This window comes from Sceloporus undulatus, chromosome 5 (assembly GCF_019175285.1).
Source record: "Sceloporus undulatus isolate JIND9_A2432 ecotype Alabama chromosome 5, SceUnd_v1.1, whole genome shotgun sequence".
NCBI lineage: Eukaryota > Metazoa > Chordata > Lepidosauria > Squamata > Phrynosomatidae > Sceloporus > Sceloporus undulatus.
The window spans coordinates 4,171,678-4,195,142 of NC_056526.1; the positions used below are offsets into that span (position 1 = coordinate 4,171,678).

Consider the following 23,465-nt stretch of genomic DNA (forward strand, 5'->3'; position numbering starts at 1 on the left):
CTCGGGTTGGATTCAAGCGCGGTGGGTGCATGGGCTGCCTTGTGACGTCATGTGTCACTGTGCCGCTGCGGTGAGACGAGGTATCCCTGCGCCGCCAGAGAGAAAAAATAGTCCCCCTTTTGTCTGAAAATAAATACATTTAAGACTTTTTTTAAAAGAAGAAGGAAAAAAGGAAGTCCCTTCTCTGTAAATTGAAATCTGCTCTTGATGTCACTCTTAATTCAGTTTGTGGGTTTATTGTTTGTCTATGAGGTCGTGGAATGTATAAATTCCTAACAGCAAACCTTGATCTTGCCATTTTATAAAAGGGGCACCATTTTGCTTTGAGTATCCACAGATGTTGGTGTCCCATTCCCAGGGGTCCTGGAACCAAACTCCAGCAGATACCAAGGGCCCACTGTAATATTAATAATGATGATGCCCCATTGTATATAAAGGGACTTGAATATCCCTGGATTTTGGTATCCATAGAGGGGCTGCGAACCAAACCCCAGCGGATAACAAGAGCCCTCTGTAATTATATGTCAAGAGATCTTGTAGCACCTTTGAGACGAACTGCAAGAAAGAAGTTGGCAGCCCCAGCTTTCCTGGACTAAACTCTACTTCCTCAGATGCATTTGGAGGCGTGGAAGCCAGGGAGGTGTATATATATATGGTATATATAGGGTACTGTATATATATGACCCTGGTTTCTACTCCACTAAATGCATCTGAGGAAGTAGACTTTAGTCTAGGAAAGCACATGCTGCCAACTTCTTTCTTCTAATATGTATTCTATTTTAATTCGCAGAATGTATGCCACAGGCAGGTTTATTTTATCTGTTTTAATTGATTATATGTACAGCGCTGTGTAAATAAAGCTTAATAATAATAATAATAATAATAATAAAGGTGTTACGAGATCTCTCTACATACTGATTCTACAACAACAATAATAATAATCTAGTGATGAAAGTGACTTTATTGTATATTAACATCTGTGCAAATCCTATAAAAAACCTTTTATTAAAAAAAATAATGCCAAGAAGCTGCATTATTTCTGCAATTTAGATGCAACCTATTATCTCAAGAGCAATGGAAAAAAATTAATAAACAAGCTGCATTATTTCTACAGTTTAGTTGCACTCTATTTTCTCATCATCATCATCATCATCATCATCATCATCTCAAGAGCAATGCAAATAAATACAGTATAATGTGTGGTGCCGCACTTCCACCTCCCGTCGCCAGGTGGCGCCGGAGGCACGAGTTCCATTCAAGCGGAAAAGGCCTCAATCGCCGGACATTGGCTGAGGCGGCAGGGGGCGGGGCAGTTCGACCGCACTCAGTTCGCGCATGCGCATTCCTCCTGGGGAAAGCATGGGACGCGCCTCCTTGCAGCCCCTCGCTTGGAGCCCAGGTGAGTCAGTGCGCATGCGCACTTTGAACCCCTCCCCCGTTTATTCTCCTCAGGGAGAAGGTTTGGGGCCTGAAATGCGGGGCGCCCCTTTTTCTATGAGGGGAAAGAGGGCGGATACTCTGGTCTTGCAAGGCTAGGAGAAATATGGGGTTGTTTACTGTTCCTATTATGATTTCTAAAAAGAATGATTGTTACTCTAATCGTTTCCCTCAGAACAAAGCATTATGCACCAAACGCCATTAACATTTTAATCTGGGGCTCTAAGCAGCTCAAGAACCAGGCAATAAACCATACAATTAAAAGCCACACAGAAAGTGCGCATCATGGAAGATATTAGGGTTAAACCCTCTTTGGAGTGTATTCAAGCCATTCAGTCTCTGCAGTAGATTGAAACAGTATATTGTGCATAAAACATGATTAAATATCAATTTGGGGAATCAAAACAGCTCCCAGCTTGAAAGAACAATAATAGTTAAAAGCCAAACAGAAAGAGTGCATTGAAGATAGAATTGAACTCTTTGCTGTTCATTAAAGCAATTCAGTATATTCAATACATTATATTAAAACACTGTATATTAAAATGAACAGTATATTGCTCATAAAATGCCATTAAACATAAACTTGGGGAGTGAAAGTGGGGTGTCCCTCTTTTTTGTCAGGGTTTGGGAGGGAGAAGAGGACAAACAAAGCTGGGTTTCTTCATATCTTTGCAAGGCTGTCTTTGTTATCATTTTGTTATTGTATTTATTTGTATCCCGCTTTCCTCAAAACCGAGAATCGAAACAGCAACAATACCATTAAAAACAATATGGAAGGTGCCTATTTAGACTATCTGAGGCCTGCTGAAACCATTCAGTCTAATTCATAGAATCATAGAAGAGTTCATAATATTATTTTATGATTATTTGTTTGTACCCCACTTTTCCTCAAAAGTGGGACCCAAAACCATTCACGGCTTCAAAGAACAAGACAGTTAAAACCATACAGAAAGGGCACCTTGAAATTAGAATGGAACTGTTTGCAGTGTATTAAAACAATTCAGCGTATTGAATTCAGTATATTAAAATAAAGAGTAGATAATTCATAAAGTGCCATGAATCAAAGTGGAGAGTGAATGAGGGGCTGGAGGAGAAGGGGATCGCTAATCCTTAGCCAACAGTGAGGAAATCATTAGTCAATACCCAATAACAGTATTGCTGCAATATGGGTGAGAGTTGGGCAAATCTTTTGCAATCACTTGAGAGGTTGGCTCTTGGTCTTACAGCATTATCTCTCTTTTGCTGGAATTGGTTTCTGTTTCTTAGTCTCTGGCAGATCTTGGAAGAAGTTGCTTTTGTAGACTATAACTCCTAGTCACATCCAAGGACTGACCATGCTCTTTGGGGGATTCTGGGAGATGTAGTCTGCAGGACTGAGTTTTGCAGAGTGTTTCTGCTCACAGAAATTTGTTCTTGTTCTTCTATGCTTTCTATTTGGTTCCTACTTATGGTTACTTTATCACAGGGCTTTCTTGCCAAGATTTCTTCAGGGGAGACTTGCCATTGCCTTCCTCTGAGGCTGAGAGCATTTGACTTGTCCAGGATCATCCAACGGGTTTCCATGGCCAAGTAGGGAATTGGACCCTGGTCTCCAGAGCCATAGTAGTCCAACACTCAAACCAGTTTGCCTTCTTATGTAAAGTTTCCTTAGTCTGCCCACAGAAATACAGAATATGTGCCCTGAAGGAGAATCTGGGTTTGGGAGAGCGCTGCAGCATCCCACCACATCATCTATCCTAATCCCAGGTCATGTGACCATCATATCCTGGCTCTTCTAGCACTGTGACTCACTCATAATTTTTCACTCATTCTTGCAAGCTTAATTGATTTGACTAGTTTTGGTTTGGCCAGAGTCTACTGGACATAGGAATGAGAATTATCACAGAATGGTAGAGTTGGAAGAGACCCCAAGGGCCATCCAGTCCAACCCTGTTCTGCCATGCAGGAACTCTCAATCAAACCATCCACAACAGATGGCCATCCGGCCTCTGCTTAAAGACCTCCAAGGAAGGAGACTCCACTACACTCCGAGGAAGGAGTGTGTCCCACTGTCAAACAGCCCTTGCTGTCAGGAGGTTCTTCCTAATGATGAGATGGAATCTCTTTTCCTGTAACTTGCATCCATTGTTCCATTGGGTCCTGTTCTCTGGAGCAGCAGAAAACAAGCTTTCTCCTTCCTCAGTTTGACATCCCTTCAGATATTTAAACAGGGCTATATCACCTTTAACCTTTTCTTCTCCAGGCTAAACTTCCCCAGCTCCTTAAGTCGCTCTTCATAAGAATTGGTGGAGCCCCACAGTATGCAGTTATGGCATGAAATGGATTTAAAAATAAAACTCTTTTTAAGGTTCATGAATGGAGTTCATTGAACTCATCGGTTTATTTTATGACACAGTGCTGGAGCATGATATCTTCTTCCCTTAACGCTATGAATGACCTAAGGAATTGACCTCCCAAATCTGACCATAAGTACCAGAAGTCTATGGTGCGGTTTATTGGGGGGCTTCAAGACGATATGACCATCTCCCCTGACTCCATTTGACCATGTCACCAACCTGCCATCATTCAAAGTGATTCCCTGGAGTTTAAGGTCGGTTTTGGGAGGGCCACGTATGATCATGTTAGTAGGGCCATAATTCTGAATATGAGGCATAGATGAATATGGACCACATATCCTTAGCACTACATTTTACTTATTTGCTTGCTTATTTATGAATTCATAGCTGTCCTTTTCTGTGTGTTTTCTTCCCATCTTCCAGAATGAGAGAGTGGTGGATTCAAGTGGGGCTGCTGACGGTGCCACTCATTGCTGTCTACCTCCACATCCCGCCCCCAAAGCTCTCCCCAGCGCTGCACTCATGGAGGTCATCAGGGAGTTACTTCACATACATAAACCAGAAAATCTTTTACAGAGGTTTTATTTATTCATTTATTTATTTTGTGAAATGTCCACCTTGCCTTTCTGTTCAATTATTTCTGTTCCGTATTTGAAGCGTCATTTATTATTTTGTGCCTTAAGGCTGCTTCCAACTTATTGCAACTCTAAGTCTCAGCAAGATTTCTTCAGAAGAAGTTTGCCATTCTCTTCATCTGAGGCTAAGAGAGTGACTTTGTTAAGGTCCCCCTGTGGGTTTCTATGGCCAAGTAGACGTTCAAACCGGAGTCTCCCGGAATCCTAGGCTGCATCCACACTGCAAAATTAATGCAGTTTGACACTGCTTTAATTGCCATGGTTCCATGCTGTGAACTTTTGGGATTTGTAGTTTTGTGAGATATTTAGCCTTCTCTGTCAGTTAACTCTGGTGCCACAACAAACTACAAATCGCAGGATTGCATAGAATGGAGCAATGGCAATTAAAGCGGTGTCAAGCTGCATTAATTCTGCACTTGTGGCAGCAGCCTTTTGCCCAACACTTAACACTACACTAGGCTGGCTCCACTTGAAGCATGCTATAATTTTTAAAAAACAAACAAATCACAATCATAAATAATGGTGAAATAATAGTCAAAAACAGACAAACAACATCATCAGTCAATATTGCAAGGAGCCAGGTGAAACCAAACATGTCTGCCCATCTAAAAGCAAGCAGTGTTGCAGACTTCAGGTGCTGCGCCCCCAAAAGACCCTGCCTGGAATGCCAACACACTGCACATCCCGCCATGGGAAAGCCAAAGCAGGGTTTCAGGCATGAAATAGAGTTTACTGGGAGGCCTACATTGTAGGAGTCAACAGTGGTCCAAGATCTAAGCAGTGCTAATGGGGCTTCATCCCACCATGCTGAAGTGAGGCTCCTTTATTGGACCACAAGCCTCCAAGGGAGGAACTGATTCCTGAAGATGCATTACATAATCTGATTTAGCATGTCAAGTCAGAACTATGATAGCCATATTTTTATGGCCAGACATTACTGGCTTGGGTGGCGGTGTGGTTGGGAAAGAACTGTAGCCTTTGTAAGACATCTAAGAGTGCATCTAAACTGTAGAAATAATGCAGTTTGACCTCACTTTAACTGCCATGGCTCCGTCCAACAGAATTCTGGGATTTGTTTTGTGAGGCACCAACACACTTTGTCAAAGAAGGCTAAACACCTTATAAAACTACAAAATCCCTGGATTCCATAAGATGGAGCGACAGTACTAACAATGGTGTCAAATTGCATTATTTCTACAGTGTAGAAGATGCACCCCAAAATTCCTCTAGCAGCAGAGGACCAGGCCTTTCACCCCTCACAACAGAGTGTTGTTACTCTTTAACATCCTTCCCTAGTTGATGCATGTACTGCTAAGATGGAGACAAAATCTGCACGGTGGCTATGCTTATCTTTTCTGGTGTGTAGGCATAAGGACATGTTATACAAAGGTGCAGTGGGTCCTTCTTGGTATCTGCTGGGATTTGATTCCAGGACCCCTTGTGGATAACAAAATCCTTTGATGCTCAAGTCCCATTAAATACAATGGCATAATAAAATGATGTCTCTTATATAAAATGGCAAAATCAAGGCTTGCCTTTTATAATATAGATAGATTATTTCCAAACCATGGATGATTGAATCCATGAATACAGAATCTGTATATATGGAGGGCTGATTGTATATTGTGTTCCCCTGGCTGTTCAGTCCCCACAATTCTGTCTCCCTATTTGTGAGAACAATGAAGATTTTACTGGTTAATACAGCGGATCCTCTGCATTCGCTGGGGTTAGGGGTACAGGATCCCCTGGCAGTGGAAAAAACACAAATAGAACCACTATTTTTTTAACTTGGGAGAACACCTCTCTAGGAATCTCTAGGTCCTCCAGTGCAACTCTGTGGTCATCTTATGGTGGAAGTTGGCTATAGAATCATGCTGGAGGAAATAAAAATGCCTAGAGAAATGTTATCTCTAGGAATCTCTAGATCCTCTAGCATGTGTTGCACAGGAGGACCTTGAGATTCCTAGAGAGGACATATCAATCAAACTGGCAAACAAATCTGCAAACGTGGAAGGCTGACGGGAATTATAAATTGCAGTTTTATGATGTGTTCATTGTTTGTCTTAATGTCTGTCCTGTTCCTTCTGCTTCTCAGACTCTACAGGTGCTGTTGGCAGTTCAGACATTGTAGTTCTCTTGCACGGCTTTCCAACCTCTAGTTATGATTGGTATAAGGTGAGGAGACCCAAACATACGTTATTTTTCTAGGGGGGGCTGTAGAGGCTTTCCGGTTAATTGACAAGTATTTCCCCCCTTTTTTCCTTCCTAGATTTGGGAGGGCCTGACTCAGCGCTTTCACCGAGTGATTGCTCTTGATTTTGTTGGATTTGGCTTCAGCGACAAACCTGTAAGCATGTCTTCGAAGATGATTTACTGTTCTCCTTCTAAAAAAGGAGGGGACGGAAAGAAGGCCCATTTCAAACATAGCTCAGAGGCCAAGATCAAGTGTTAAAGCAGGGATGGGCGACTTGTTAGCCTACAGCTGATGTTCAGTTGCAGCTTGAGTCATCTCTCATCCTTGGTTGTGTTGACCAAGGTGGATGGGCATTGCTGGTCAACAACATCTGGAAGGCTACAAGATGCTCACCCTGCCTATCTCAGGCTATACAAGTTCAAACTGCAGTTGGATCTTGGCATGTTTTGAGTATTTGTTTGTCTAAAAGAAAGTAAATAAGTAAATCAGAAAGTCATTATATGTAGAAAAATACATGGGGTAAGACTTTTTCCTGGCTTGTTATTTTTATGCATTCAGATCTTTTACCTATGGGATCATCTCCTTCTGTGTAATCCACCCCGTATACTCAGGTCCTTTGGGGGACATTTACTTCAATTGGCTGGAACAAGATTGGCAACTGTCTCTCAGAGGACTTTTCGTCAGCCACCCTAGACTATGGAATGACTTGCCAGGAGAGATTTGACTGCTAAATAAGCTGTCTTAATTTAAAACAGCATCTGGATCTCAGTCAAGCCTCTCAGCATATGTTGAGCTAACAGGAGTGAAAGAGTGGACGGAAGGGGAATATATGCAAGGAGGAATCATAAAACAGAAAAGAAGGGCACTGAAACAATGGAATTACCATTGGCCCCGCAGATATTTCTCTCTGTTGTTGAGTTGACCCCAACCCATGCCAACACTGTGGATGAGATATCTCCAGGATCCCCTATTCTGCTTAGGTCCTGCAAATTCAGGCCCGTGGCCTCCCTGATTAAGTCTATCCACCTGGTGTGCAGTCTTCCTCTCTTTCTACTCCTCTTGTGATATTTTTGCATACACGTTCAACAGATAGGGTGATAGAATGCAGCCTTACCTGACCCCTTTGCCAACTGGGAACCATTCAGTTTCTCAAAATTCTGTTGTAGCAGTAGCTTCTTGTCCTGAGTACAGAGTTCTCATCATGATTATCAGGATGTGGTGGCATCCCCATGACCTTAAGAGCCATCCATAGCTTTTCATGATCTGTGCAGTCCAAACACTTTGCTAGAGTTTATGAAGCAGATGCTGTTTTTTCCTGGAATTCCTTTGTGTGATCCATTAGCCATCGTATGTTTACAATGTAGTCCTGAGTGCCTCTTCCTTTCATAAAACCTGCTTGCACATCTGGGGTGCCTTTCTCCGGTTATGGCTGGAGGCTGTTTTGGAGAATTTTGAGCATAATATTACTTGCATGGTAAATTAACGCTATGGTCCTATAACTGCTGAAGTCTTTCATCTTTTTTTTGTGGATGGGGGGTGTATATTTATTGTTTCCAGTTGGTTGGCTACCATTTTGTTTTCCATATATGTTGACATATTAGCTAGCACTAGAGCTGATTCTGTCTGTATGGATTGCCCTACCCAGTTGTTTTTAAACTATGAATTTTAAATTGGTATATTTTAAATGTTATGTTTGGATGATTTTAATGTGTCCAGTGTGTATTTAAATGGTTTTGCATGTTTTAATTTTAATCTGTGTTGTACCCCACCTTGCGTCTTAGGAAGAGGCAGGTAAGAAATAAAATTCATTATTAGTAGTATTAGGATTATTGGAGTAGATGGAAGCATGCAAGGTTCTACTGGCAGCCTGAGTCTTACTATCAGGGTGAAACATTGCCACTTGGATAAATTGGACCTTTTCCTTTCCTCTCTACACAGAGGCCCCATCAATATTCCATCTTTGAGCAAGCTAGCATTGTGGAAGCGCTGTTAGATCACCTGGGTCTCCTGAATCAACGGATCAACCTTTTGTCTCATGACTACGGGGACACCGTTGCACAGGAGCTGCTCTACAGGTTACTGGAAGTACTAAAGCTCTGACTTTTCACTGACATTCTTCACCATTTGCTGAATAACCACATTTCTTCCAAGTTCTTGTCATGTTTGTGGTAGGTGCAGTGAGGATATATGTCTTCACAGCTCTGGCAGTTTCGTGCAGCATTTGATGTTTGATCAAAAGTTCATGGGAATGGCAGGTTTGTCTGTTTGCTTGTGCTAGAGCTGCATCTTTGTTATTTTGCATGGCTGTGATGCTTTTGTTAAGCTTTGCTGTATTGCTGCACACTTGTCCCTCCACATTTATTTATTTATTCTTTATTTACGGTATTTATACCCCGCTGGGTTAGGGACACAGGACCCTCATGAATGTGGAATAACAAAAACACTATGTTTTTACCTGGGAGAACACTTCTCTAGGAATCTCTAGGTCCTCCAGTGCAACTCTGTGGTCGGCATCTGCCAGACGTTGACCATAGAATTGCGCTGGAAGAGCTACAAATGCCTAGTGAAGTGTTCTCTCTAGGAATCTCTAGGTCCTTCAGTGCGACCTTTGGTTAATGTTGACCATAGAGTGGTGCTGGAAGACCCAGATATTCCTAGAGGGAATCTATTAATAAAAACCATGAATAATCAAATCCTCAAAAGTCAAAGCGGCAGATGTGGAGGGACGAGTGTATTTCATTTTCTGGGCCAGTTTAGCTGAGCGAGTGGAGTTAGAGTGTGTTTGGAGTTGCAAGCAAAGCTAACTGCTTAGTCCATTAAAGAGAACCCTGTTAGATCAGCATGGAAAAAAGGAACAGGAGAAGACAGTGGTTCCAAAGTAAAGAAGAAAGGGGGAATACCCTGATGGCCAGAAATTCTGCTTTGGGGATTGAGAAATCTACTTCGCTTTAGAAAGAATTTTTGTACTTTAATAAAGTTTGTTGTTGTTAATCTTAAATTATAGTGACCCCATGAATGAGAGACCTCCAAGTCACCCTATCAATAGATTAGGCAAAATATCCTCAGTTTGCAGTATTAAGTCACAAACAACTTGAAGGCACACAACAACATAGAATTATGCCTCCGTTTTAACTGAGAACTGCGACAAGCCCAGCAGCTTCCAGAGATGTGATTTTCTTCCTTTTTCTAGGGTTTTTAAAATGCCTGAGTCTCCAGGGGACACCAGTGTCCTTGGTGGGCTGCCAGTACATTCCCCTGCATGCTAAAGGTTTAAAAGTTATCTCTTGCTTTTTAGCAAGCCTTTTCTTCTCCTCCTCCTGCCTCTTGTGCTGCTGAGTTAGCTTGTAAGGTCGGGTAGTCATTTCAAAATATTGTTGAACAGGTGCAACAGGTCTAGCTGCTCCATCTTGGGATCTGTCAGGTCCATAAAAATGGGATGGGAACCTACATTAACTATTGGCATTATATCTGAACTACATAGATTAGCATCATTTCCCCATTGTTCCTTGTTCAAAATGGGTTTATGTTAGTCTTCCCTTTTCAAACTGAGCTATGTAGCATTTGTTCTAGTGAGCCATGAGCCATGAATACAGGAACAACAGAGTTTTTCCATCTTAGGGCTCCTGGTAAAAATCATAAGAGTTGTCAAGGACAGATAATGGCATTTGGTTTAGAATCTGGAAGCAGCTCATCTCATAGAGATGAATAAGAAAATTGCCAATGGACATTAGATCTACTATTCTGGGTGAGATGAAAGATTTGTTTTTGTTATCATCAACATCATCATCATCATTTCTTTGTATTTATTTATATGGCTCCATCAAAATACTGTATCAAAGTCAAGCCTGTTAGGGTCTAGTTTTAAATCAGCCGAGTAGCAGAAACGTGTCCTTGTCTAATATGCTTCTCTAAGAAATGAGACCGACTCAAAAACAACGCAAGTAGCTAGTAGTTTAAATAAAAGTTTACTAATGGCTTTAATCTACATATACATAGAGGCTATATAAATAAATAATAAATAAAACTTTTATTTATATTCTGCTTTTTTAAAAAAACAAAGCAGCATACAATGTTAAAATAATCCTAATCTAGCTAAGAAATAGTTCAGGTAAAGAAGAAATCTTCATCTCACCATCTTTCCAAAAGGAAGTTGAGAAAGGAGGAAGATGGAAAACCCAATAGGGTAGGAGAAAATCTTTGTGTATGTGTGTGCACTTCCCAAAAGGAGGAGTGACCTGAATCACATGGTTTATTTACCAATTTGCAAAGTTATTGCCCTGTGATTCAGTAGGAGCAGATGGGATGTTTGCAAAAGGGAAATGCAGGGAAATCTATCTATTGAAGGAGGGAAGAGAGAATGCAAAAAACCCCAGCCCTGCCAAAGGCATATAGTCTAAAATAAATACACACACATACACACACGTGTGTGTGCACGCGTGCATGTAAGCCAACATTATTTGAGCATCAGACTATGACTTTGGAGCCTGGGGTTTGATTACCTGCTCGGCCATGGAAACCCACTCAGTCCCAGAAAATCCCATGATAGGGTCACTTTAGGGTTGCCATAAGTCAGAAACATTGTGAAGGCACGCAACAAGATGCACACACATATACACACATCCCTCACACATGGAAAGAGTAATAGAAATATAAAACTATGCAATGCAATTGTAAAACTGCACACTCAGAAAAACTGGGAAATATCTACTTGAGCATCCTAAAGTGAGACTAACAACTACTCACCAAAGAGCATTTACAGCTATGGCCCCCACACAATGGAACAATATTCCGGAAGAGATTCGACTCATTTCTTCTTTGGATGCCTTTAAGAAGGCGTTGAAAACCTACCTCTTCCGATTAGCATACCCTCCTGACTCCCTATAAAGAATATCCCCCCTAACAGAAGTTACCTCAAGATGTTAATTAGGATTGACACACCACATGTTTTAGATAGAAGATTGTTTTTACACTCTGTTTTTAAGAATTGTCGCTAGAACTAATTGTAATTGTATTTCTTGCATTGTACTGTTGTTTTACATATTTTAACTGTAATCCCACTTCGATCCACTGGGAGAAGCGGGAAATATAAATAAAACGTATTATTATTATTATTATTATTATTATTATTAAATCCAATTATCCATATACAATATAAAAGTGCAATATAATATAAAGCAGACCAATAAATACATATAATAATAATAATATAATGATACATTTTATTTCTTACCCACCTCTCCCTAAGGTTTGAGGTGGGGCACATAGATTAAAACACATAAAGACATTTAAACATTTTAAGTTACAACGTATATAACCAACACTTATAAGACTTTAATAATAATAATAATAATAAATACTTCAAAATAATATACTTATTTTTTTTTTATACTCCGCTCTTCAGCCAAGGCTATCTGTGTGGTTTACAATTTGTTAATTAGACATTAAAACTAAGTTAAAATTCCAAAATGTTATTCTTATGTAGTATGTTCATGTAGTCCACCATTCTGTTTGTAAACAGTGGCTAGCCAAGGGAATTGGAAGTTGACCAAAAGGATTCAGTGGTGGTAACCCTCCTGTATTGCTTGGCCTCTTAGGTGGTATTGTGCGGTATCCTGCTTCTAAATATAGAGGCAGGACAATTCACGATCCTTGCTAATAACTGTTGAAAGGCCCATCCTCTCTCACATGCCCTTCCATATTGAGCAGTATTTGTACCAGAACTTTGTCTTTTCCCCTGACTTTGTAATTTTTACCTGCCTGACTTTAGCCTGTCTTTAGATCAGTGGTTCCCAACCTTCCTAATGCCGTGACCCCTTAATACAGTTCCTCATGTTGTGGTGACCCAAACCCATGAAATTATTTTCATTGCTACTTCATAACTGTAATTAAATAAGTGTTTTCCAATGGTCTTAGGAGACCCCCATAAAAGGGTCATTCGACCCCCAAAGGGGTCCCGACCCACAGGTTGGGAACCACTGCTTTAGATGTTCATGCAGTTGTATGCTTGACCTTCCCACAGGTGTCTTGGTCATCTGTTCTGTGTTGTTGTGTTATTTTAGCTTTGCCTTATGCTGTTTTCCATTTTCAGGTACGAACACAATAAAACAGGGTGTGTTCTCATCAATAGTCTGTGTCTGTCAAATGGAGGTAAGGAGTGTTTTTTGGGTAAAGAATTCTCACATTTTCTAAATTCCTCTAAACGTAAAAAGAGCCCTGTTGACTCAGACGAAAAGTCCGTTCAGTCCAGCATAATGACTGATCCACAAATAATAATTTGTTCACCTCTGGACGCAGTTTGCAGTAGTGGAGAGCCTGAGAAACCTATATGTTCGGTGTGAAGTTGGCAGCTAGTCCCTGTTGTTTATCTTTAATAAGAGCAAAAATAAAGCGAATGTAAAGGGGACAAAAGCAACACCTTTTTACTTTCAGAACTTCCTGAAAGTAAAAAGGTGTCACTTTAGTCCCCTTTACATTCGCTTTATTTTCACGTTATTTCTATTTTGCAGAAATGTCGTGTGAAAAACCTGCATTTGTGGGTTTTTTCTACTTTAAATCTACTTTAAATCTCGTTTCTGAGCAGGATTATTCTAGTATCATAAGGTCCTAGGTCAGTTTTTGTCTCCTTTAATCTGACTCATGCCAGACTTGAGGTGCCAGGGATGTGACAACCAGTTCACTGCAGAGCAGATGCTCTGCTACTGAACTATGGTCCTTCCTTAGCTTTCAGTCTGAAGATACCTACTTAGTCTGGACAGTAAAGTCCCCAGATAAAATTGTTTACATGGTATGGTAAACTGTTACAGTGAAACTCCCAGTTAAATTCCCTGTCTTTATGTTTCATTTGAAAATCATTTCCAGGTATTTTCCCAGAAACTCACCATCCACTGTTCATTCAGAAGGTGAGTGACTTTATTCTTTTGCATAAGAACATACAGTGGGCCCTTGGCATCCCCTGGGTTTTAGTTCCAAGAACCCTGGGTACCAAAATCCCTGGATGCTCAAATCCTGTTAAATGCACTGGCATAGTGAAATGGTGTTCTTTATATAAAATAGCAAAATTGAAGTTTGCTTTTTTGGAATTTTTTTTTTAATATATATTTTCAAGTCGTGGATGGTTGAATCTGTGGATAAAGAATCTATGTAAACAGAGGACTGACTATATTACATTGAGAGAGTGGTGTAGTGGTTTGAGTGATGGACTGTGACTTTGGAAACCAGTGTATGAGTCACTGCTTGGCCATGGAAACACACTTGTTCACCATGGGCAAGTTACACACTCTCAGCCTCAGAAAGGGGCAAAGGCATTCTCCCTCTGAACAAATCTTCCCAAAAAAAACAAAACAAAAAAACCCTGTGATGGGGTTGCCATAAGTCGGAAATGAGTTGAAAGCAGCCAACATCAATTATGAGAACAAAACTGTCCTAACAGAGTTGTGAATATATATTCTTATCTTTTTGTTGGTAAATAGAAAAATAGATCAAGCTCTGTCTGTACTGTGTCTGCAAACTCAGCTACACAACTGATTTGTCATTACCTTTTTTTCTTGTTTTGAAGATTCTCAAAGATGGGGGCCTGCTTTCACCAATCATTACCCGGCTATCAAACTATTTCTTCTTTACCAGAGGGTGAGTTGGCATTTTGCATTCCTAAATTCCTGAATGGCATGCTTAAAATCAGGGATGGGCAACTGTGGAAGGCTAGGGGGCCACATTAGCCCCCTAGGAGACCTCTGAGTGTCTCACCTGCTGTTGCAGAAACCCCCCCCCCCCATGCCTCTAGTGTTATGGGGGCATTTTCACCATGTTTTGGGTTACAAACAGGGCCTGTCCTGGGCCTAAATAAGGGGGAGCGGCTGGGGCACAGAATGTGGTGGAAATACACTCATACCCCAGTGGACATTTTGAAGGATATAGGGGCAAACAGTATATTGGAAAGACATTTGCAAAAATAGTTCTTAACCACTGGGGGCTTCCAAAAATGGTGGAAATCCCCCTCCATCCCTCCTCAGGTGCATTTAGGGGCTTTCTGGAGCAACAATAAAAATATTTTTTTAACCTGAGGGGTTGCATCTGACTTTTGAGCCACACTTTGTCAATCCCGGCTTTAAAATATGTTACTGCAGACCTCTACAAAGCAAGCGGAAAAATTGATGCCTTCCAATTTGGCTGTATATATTTGCAGCTAGCCTCATGGGAGCTGAATAGATACCCTCCTTTGGTGATCTTGTCCTCTCTTTTTTGGAAACTTCCCAGGCTTGCTGCAGTCTTTGGTCCATACACTCAGCCTTCAGACGCTGAATATTGGGACATATGGACAGCAGTTCGAACAAATGATGGCAATCTTGTGATTGACAGGTATGGCCACCAGATCACCTATGTAAAATTAACAGACATGCAGGTGCTTTGAGATCTGAATTGCTGTGAAGCTAGGAACTTGTTTCTCTAATATATATATACACACACACACACACACACACACACAAATAATTTTAAAACCATAGACCTATATAGAAGGGAATACACATTACAAAAGAAAAACAGTATGCCGCGTTCAAGCCTAAACTAATCTGACTAATTTAACAGCTGGCAACTTAAAAGGAGGGAGTAATCATCATGTTTCATGGATCTGCCTTGGTCCATGGTGCAGAAGCAGTTTCTTTTTAAATAAAGGACCACTCAGTGGATGACCAAAAAGGCAAACAAATGGGATCTTGAACAGATCAAGCCTGAACTCTCCCTGGAAGCCAGGATGATGAACCTGAGGCTGTCGTATTTTGGTCATAGCATGACTTACTAAAAAAAGACAATTATGCTAGGAAAGGTAGAGGGCAGTAGAAAGAGAGGAAGCCTGTATGCCAAATGGTTAGACTCAATCAGATAAATCACGGGCATGAATGTGAAGGACCCACGCAGAGCAATGGAGGATAGGGGGTCCTGGAGATGTCTCATCCACAGGGTTGCCATGCATTGGGGCCAACTCAAGGGCAATTAATAACATGCAACACCACTCAGTAGGTAGATCTATTTAATCCATTTAATCCGCCTCTGTCAAAAGGTGAGTTCTTGAAGTACTGAGTTTCAAGTTAGGAAACAAGCCATTCACATCTAAAGAAAAGAGCAATCGGGTAAAGTGTGAACTCAAAACTCCACATACATGAGTTCCATGGTTTTATAATCCCATGGGCATGACCAGACTGCTATGATTGCCTTGTGTACCTCAGTGACCATCTAAAGTTGATTTTGCAAACAGAAGGATTCTGTGTGATACAAAAGTTGGCTACTTTTAAAATAACCTTTAAATGGGTAGCAGTGGCAGTTCCAACTTTTTCAGGATTCTTTGGGGAAAACATGCTAAGAGGAAGATTCGGAAAAGTTATTTATTTTGGACTGTAGTTTACAGAATTCTTCAGCCAACATGGCTGACTAGCGTATCCAGGAAGCTGCCGTTCAGAAAGTAACTTTCGCTCAGTCAGGCATCACGAAGCCACTGCAGTCTGTTTAACTGTCTGTACGGCGAAGTACTTGTGGTCCCTTAAATATTTAAGACAAGTCTGGCCAGCTGGGCTGATTTAGCAAACATTTTTACAAAGTCTAAGTGTTGCAGGAATATAGATTTCAAGACCAGTTTTTAATTACTGGTTTGTCTTCATATGTACACACACCTACTTTACAAACTCTAACTGGTTTGAAGTCAAAGGCTTTCATGGCTGGCATCCATATTTTTTTGTGGGTTTTCAGGCTATGTGGCCATGTTCTAGAAGAATTTCTTCCTGATGTTTCACCAGCCACAGATGCTGGCGAAACATCAGGAAGAAACTCTTCTAGAACATGGCCACATACCCTGAAAAAAACCACAAAAAACTATCTAACTGGTTTAATTATTATTGCTCCATGTAATAGTGAGTTCCATGTTTCTTCACCTTGTATTTTGAGTAAATCTTGTTACTCAGCTTGCAGTACAGTCCTGGGTGTGTGTCTCCTCGCTTGTAAATAAGCAAAGTTATTACCTTTAAAGCCCTACATGGTTTGAGTTCAGGTTACCTACCTCCAGTATAATCCGTCCCATACACTCAGGTCTAGGTTGGCAACTGTCAGCCAAGGGACATTTTTATCTGCCACCCCTCAACTATGGAATGACCTGCCGGGAGAGATTCAACAGCTGAATACGCTGTCTAAATTTAAAACACCATTAAAGACCAGTCTCTTCTGACAGGTGTAACCGGATGATTTTTAAGCTGTATATTTTAAATTACGGACTGTTTTAATATGTATGTCTTGTTTATTCTTTTAATTTGATGTGTGTTTTTATTTATTCATTTATTAGAGTACTTATACCCCGCCCTTCAGTCCTAAAGGCTATCAGAGCGGCTTACAATTATTATTTTTAATTAGACAGTTTTAATGGATGTTGTGTATTTGTTGGTCCGTTGTTGTTCCCTGCCTTCATCAATGGGGAGAGGAGATGATGATGATGATGATGATGATGATGATGATAATAATAATAATAATAATAATAATAGGGATAGGCTTGTAGTTTATTTTTGCTGCTAATATTTTCTTTTTATTTATTTATTTTATTCATATGCCATCTTTCTCCTAGATTGAGACCCAACATGACTTACAGTAAGGAACCAATCAAAATCCATAGTGCAAGTGCAATTTTTAAAACAATTAAAATAGTCACAATTTTAAATACTATAGCATCATTTAAAAACATACAAAAGCTAAGAAATAAATAAAACACACACTCTATTTTTTAAAAAAAGTCTCTGTGACATGATAGCATATATAAATCCTGTTGAAACAACAAAAGGAAAGCAGGGAAGGGGCAAGCTAGTCACTTGCAGAAAGGGGTTCCAGAAGTTGGGAGCAGCCACTGAGAAGGACCTGTCTCTCGTGTCCTTGCCAAGTGAGCCTGTGATGGTGGCAGGACCAAGAGTCTTTCCCTGGTATGTGCTTTAGGCTTTTGATCCGTTATGTGTCAGGGGTATTGAGAGGTTTTGTGCTGTTTCTCTTGGAGAGGATATGTTGAAGTAAACATGACACCTGTCTTGGGGGGGAATGTCATGTTCCTCCTTCACAGAAGGTGTTAAGACTCTGATAGCTTGTGAGCTGGATTTCTCTAGACTGGGTCCTCCTTTCAGAGCAGTGGAAAAAATCTGGCACACCTGAGCTATCCTGTTTCTGCAATCAGACTCTTCCTTTGTGTTTCAGGCTGCCAGTAAGCAGCTCTGCTGGTTTCTGCTACCATTACCTGGAATAACCTGGAGTGGTGCATTCAGTGAAAGGATCCGGTGAAAAGGCAGCCCTGGGAGATCGTTGAAAGAAATCTACCAAATACCACCCCCAAATACAGGGAACCTTCAAGATGAACTACAGCTCTTTCTCCTCTTCCATAGATGTTTGGGACTCTGACTTTTCCCACTTACTTGACCCCAAAGCTTTGCATAATAGGGGTTTGCTGTTCACTTTCCAGGGTGTAGATGATTTTTTTAATTCTTTGGCAGTTAATATAGCTCAGAAGCTGACCACATGATCGTGTTGGTCCCAGGTTTGATTCCCAGCCTCTTTAAAACAGGGCTAAGAAGGACCCCTGGAGAGCTACTGCCAGGCATGAATCCAGTGGTGTTCACTGCAGTTCACAAAAGTTTATGCCATATAAAACTAGTTAACTTTTACAGTGCCACAAGATACACTGCTATTTTGGCCTGATCACATTTGTTGTTGCTCACCTTCGAGTAGTTTCCATCTTAAGTTGATTTGAAAGCAAACCTATCATGGAGATTTCTTGACAAGATTTTTTTTTATTCTTTTCATGATTTGGTCAAAGTACGACAGCCAGAGTTTAGTCATTTTGGCTTCTAGGAAGAGTTCAGGCTAGATTTACTCTAGGACTCATTTGTCTTTTTAGCACTCCATGGCATCGATAGAACTCTTCTCCAGAGTTCTTAGTTGCTTAGTGCCTTTTAAATGGAGGGTCTACTTCTCCTAATGTTTAGTAGCTAAACTAATGTTTAGTTGTGCAACCTCTAGCTCCCAAATTTCTTTACCATAGGCTCTAGTGACTAGGGCTGCAGGGAGCCACAGTCCAACAATATCTGGGGAGTCATACAATCGTCATCTCTGAGCTGCTGGTAATTTATTTTCCATGTGAACAATTTCCTCAAATGTACAACTAACATGTGCAGAGCACACATTGACATGGCTTAGGTTATATAACAGCCTGGTGCTCACTAGCTGTAAGAGTCTGTAGCTCCCATCAGCACAGCCAGCATGGCCAGTGGTCAGATGATGGGAGTTCTAGTGTGAAAAAATTGGTAGAGAAAGTTGTGTGACAACCTGTGACCCACAGGCCACCAGTTTTTTAAAAAGAATTTGCATCAGTTTCCCAGTAATATTTCCCCCCAGGACTGGCCACAAATGTGGGTGTTTACCTCTTCCATTCCTAGTTCCCCCCAGCCCCAAAACTTTGGGGGGGGGATGTCCAAAAATTTGCCAAAATGGTGCCTGGAATGGATGCAGCCTCACTTCTGGTACACAAAATGGTGTAGACAACTGGAGGAGAGCAAGAGAGGACTGGTCTTCACAACTTGGCAATCCCCCCCCCCCCCCCCCGTTGTCTGGAATAGGACAGTATTGATGCTCTGTATGGCCACAACCTCAAGGAAAAAAGGACTTTGAGAACTCCTTGGATGAACCTGAAGTACACATAAGGCGTTCTTCATTTTAGATTCTTGTGAAAGATGAGAATCCTAGGCTGTCTGAGGCATCTGTCTTGGACTCTAAATGTGTTTTAATGGCTGGACTTGCTTCCTCAGTATTTTACAGTACATCAACCAACGGATGAAGCACAGAGACCGCTGGGTTGGAGCTCTGCAATCCACATCTGTTCCCTGTGAGTTGGAGATGGCTCCCTTGTCAGTTGGACTATGAGGGAGCCTTGATTGTATGGAAGACCATACAGCCTTGCAGTTGTGGTGTGTGGGGTCGGTGGGGATAACTTTGGAACTTTGGTTTGGAAAGGAGAAAGGATTCTGCATTTTACAAAAGCATTTATAACTGCTCTTCCTCCTCCCTTACAGTGCATCTGATCTATGGGCCACTGGACCCTGTGAATCCGTATCCAGAGTTTCTGCAGCTCTACAAGTAAGTCTGTGGTGGCCATCAGGTCACCCTGTAACATCTCAGGTCATCACAAACAAATGCTACTTTATCTTGTTCTTTACTCATCTGAAGCAAGACATCATGTAAATATTTCTGATGTAGTTTCCCCCTCCTTCCCTTTAACAATTCATCAGACACATCTTGCCTTTTCACTTCATTGAATGCTAAGGATAAATACAGTGACTCTTTAATTCCTGTCTGCTAGAAAAAAACATAGCCTTGTCACTCTGTGCTAACATTTCATTGAAGGAAAATAACATTTTAACTGTTTTTACCCTGATGCTTTTTTGCTAGGAACACCCCAGGCCTGATCCAGACACATTTAACTAGGAGAGGAGTTTGGAAATATTCTTGTATTACAACTCCTAGACCTAGAATGTCCCAGCCAGCGTGGCTGAAACTTTTCATAGTGATAAAATGCACAAGTTCTTGCCAGCCTGCCATACATGGCCTCCTCCTTTTATAAGAAAATATTATATTATATTATATTATATTAAGACAGTTTCAGAAGTTTGTTCTTCATGAGATGATTCAGATAGAGAAATAGCATCTACTGTAAATTCAAACAGAGGGCAAAATGTATTTTCCTCCCGTCTAAAAAATGCTCTCTGCTTATGAGAAGCTGGAGTGCCAGAATTTTCTTTTGGCTTATCTGTTGCTTTTCCAGACAGAAGCTTTCTCACAGGCAATGTTCAACCTGAGTTCGGTCCAGGAAAGGTTGTACCCTTTGCTATTCCTGTTTTTTAAAGAGAGGGTTGTTTTAAACAAGAATGGTAGTTCTGGCTACCAAATATATGGGCTAGAGGTTGTTCTTGCGTCTGAAGAAGTAGACCAAAACTATGAAAGCTTATGCTACAAATTATTTTGTTTAGTTAGTCTCAAGTGCTACAAGATCCCTCTGCATACTGATAATCCAGACTAACACAACGTATGTACCATATTTTCCAAAACCCACAAAACAGTGATACCTTTATGGGACCAACCAAAATGCACAAAATGTATGTTGCAAGCTTTCAAAGCTCCACAGGCTTCTTCATCAGGCACAGGTGTTAAAAATCATATAGGAGAAGAAAGAAAGAAAAGATAATGTTAGTCACAGGCCTCATTTTGTTAAAATGTTTCTGGTGTAGTTTTTGATCTCAGTTAAGATGGTATGGAGTGATATCCATACATGCGTATCCATCACAGCTATGTCTCTGAATTCCTTTATCCCTGTGAGAGTTGTGAGGAGTTCTGAGACGTGTCCCTTCTCTTTCAATAGGGAAGTGCTTCCAATGTCAACGGTGTCTGTTCTGGATGACCACATCAGCCACTATCCCCAGTTGGAGGATCCTCTGGGTTTCTTGAATGCTTACTTGAACTTCATCAACTCTTTCTGAGCCAGCATCTTAGGATGGGGCCAAATAAGAACTCCATCTCAGAGACATTTTTCTTTGGTTTTTTACATTGAATAGGGCTAGACTGTGGACTTGGAATTGCTGGGAAAAACTGCTCCATGCAGCGTGCGAGAAATGACTGCAGCTTCTCCTTTGGTTAGAAAACCTATGGAATATTAGTAAGCAGTTCTCTGTTGGGAAAAGAAGAGGAAGTGGCTTGTCAGCAAGGTCAGCCACTGCTCCTTTGCACCATTGCTCAAAATGAGGATAGGGCTGGGGGGGCTAACTTGGGCTGATTTGCCTTTAATTTGTGCTGCCCTTAAAGGAGAGGAAGGGAAGAGATATCTATTATAATCTGCCAGGGAGAAATCTTCCTTCCATGGGTTATTCTGTTTTTTCTCCCCCTCTCCCTGTCCCTTTGAAGGAACAGCGGGCATGCTGTGGGCATGTATCCTTGGTGCTAGTCACTTCTCCCATTTGGTCCCTGCAGGGCATGACATGGCCGTGCAGATTTTTAAGGACTTGCCTGACTGATGTGGTGGCAGGCTGTAGTGGAGCTGAGGTTCGGATAGGGGGGAAAAGCCCCTTGAGTGCAAAGAGCTTTACTCAAAATGCACTAGGGCTGCTGCATACCAATGCACAGGAGAGAAAGTCTGTATATCCTCAAATGATACTTAACTGCAAGGATGGGAATCATGAAGGCTTCCAACTGTTGCATTGCAACTCCCAGCATTCCCTACCATTGGCTGTGCTTCCTAGGGCTTCTGGAAGTTGCAGCCCAACAACAACTGGAGGGCTTCATCATTCCCACTGCTGCCTTAACTGGACACCCAGAGGCTTCCATCCAAAGAATGAAGAGAAACCAAGTTTTCCCATAGTCCTGGGTGGGAGAGGAGACCCCCTTCAGATTTCTTCCTAAGAGGGATGGAAGTCTAAGCAGGCAGACCTTAAAGTCAGCTTTGGGCTGATATTTTTTCAGGGGTCGGTGTACCTCGGTGTTGTTTTCACCCTTGGAGAGGAAACATCTCAGAAGTACTGTCTGGCCACTGAGAAAACCAGGGCTCACTGTGAAAAAATACCCCTTTAAAGCAAAAAGCAGAACCATCGAGAGGCGTGCTTGCACATATATAGAGAGATCCAGTTTCTTTCCACCCCACCTTCTCCTGCTAAAGGATTAGGTAGAAGGTGATGTGAAGGGTCTGTTCTAGGTCTTTGTAACCCAACCCATGTTCTCTGTAAGCTCCTAGCATAGTAATTTAGTAGTTTCCCAACAGAACTGCTAGTTCAAATTGGCTGGATATTCCTCCCTACCAGAAAGGAATATAGGAAAGGAGACAGGACATGCCTTAGCAAATGTGCCTCACTCTGTCCTTAGTTTAAGTGTGAAGATGGGTAAAGGAACCCTAGGATGGATTTCCTCCCTGACAGTCTATCTTAACCTTCCCTTAGAAGGAAACTGAGAAAGAAACCAGGTCTCTACAGCTGAAGGCTTTCAGCTCTACCTTTTGTGTGCTTGTCTGTTTCTGCATGAGCCATTTCAGGAAACTGGTAGGCTGCCAGGTGAAGAGATTCGGAGTACAGTAGAGAAGTCTTGGTTTAATACCTTCACTAACTCAAGCAGACACAACAGAGTTCAACGTGAGGCACATCTTGTCTTAAGAGACAACACAAAGATGTTCTGTCAGCTATCACATCTCACCCTGTTCTTGGCTATCAGTCTGAGAACAAAAATGGAATTTGTGCTCTGTGTTCAGGCTTAAGCGGATGGCAAACACTTTGCATGAAGGACAGCAGCGAACCAATGAAACAAATGAGGATGGTCAGTTTTAAAGGCAGACTTTCTTGTATGTGAATGCTTTGGGGCTGATTTGCAGGAGGACTGAGGGGGGGGGGGCGTTTCAGCTGGCAAGTTTGCTTAGAGAACAGCAAGGTTAGGGACTTGCATTGGCTTTTCAGGATGTTAAGAGCACCACAATTCATCACCTTTTGGCCCATTATGGGCTTTTTTTAGATAGAAGAGAAAGCCTTTTCCCCCCAATAGGAAGTGCCCTGGACGTCATAGTTTCTTGTCACTTCTTTTTTGGGGGTAAGGCTCTCTCCTATCGTTAAAATGGCCCAGAGAGGGGTCAATTTAAAAATAAGTAAATAAATCTGGGGTCTTGGAGAGCCTCATGCAAGCTGTACTTTTCTCATCCTGGCCCACACTGTGCAGATAGCAAGCAATAAACTTGGGATCAAAGTTGGTGCTGAAGGACATTTTCTCCTGCTCTGTTAGTACAATTTACTATCATCCATAAAAGATGGCAATGAATTGGGGACCCTG

The 23,465-nt window shown here is 41.4% G+C and overlaps 1 protein-coding gene across 2 annotated transcripts; it reads left to right on the plus strand.

The window, feature by feature from the left end:
* Nucleotides 1-1,340: 1,340 nt before the first annotated feature.
* Nucleotides 1,341-23,465, plus strand: MEST. 2 transcript variants are annotated; one of them, XM_042467478.1, is made up of 12 exons: nucleotides 1,341-1,399; nucleotides 4,197-4,351; nucleotides 6,504-6,583; nucleotides 6,678-6,755; nucleotides 8,541-8,677; nucleotides 12,691-12,749; nucleotides 13,461-13,501; nucleotides 14,158-14,228; nucleotides 14,856-14,957; nucleotides 19,421-19,497; nucleotides 19,685-19,748; nucleotides 21,028-23,465. In XM_042467478.1, the coding sequence occupies exons 2-12, from the start codon at nucleotides 4,198-4,200 to the stop codon at nucleotides 21,143-21,145; spliced, it is 981 nt and encodes a 326-aa protein (XP_042323412.1). In that variant the 5' UTR covers nucleotides 1,341-1,399; nucleotide 4,197; the 3' UTR covers nucleotides 21,146-23,465. The 2 variants fall into 2 exon arrangements, with proteins under 2 accessions (XP_042323412.1, XP_042323413.1); XM_042467479.1 differs by lacking the exon at nucleotides 14,856-14,957.

Coding starts and splice junctions, on each gene's coding strand:
- MEST (XM_042467478.1), top strand. CDS start 4,198: ATGAGAGAGTGGTGGATTCAAGTGGGGCTGCTGACGGTGCCACTCATT. Junction 12,750..13,460: donor TCTGTGTCTGTCAAATGGAG/GTAAGGAGTGTT, acceptor AATCATTTCCAG/GTATTTTCCCAGAAACTCAC. Junction 19,498..19,684: donor GCAATCCACATCTGTTCCCT/GTGAGTTGGAGA, acceptor CCTCCCTTACAG/TGCATCTGATCTATGGGCCA.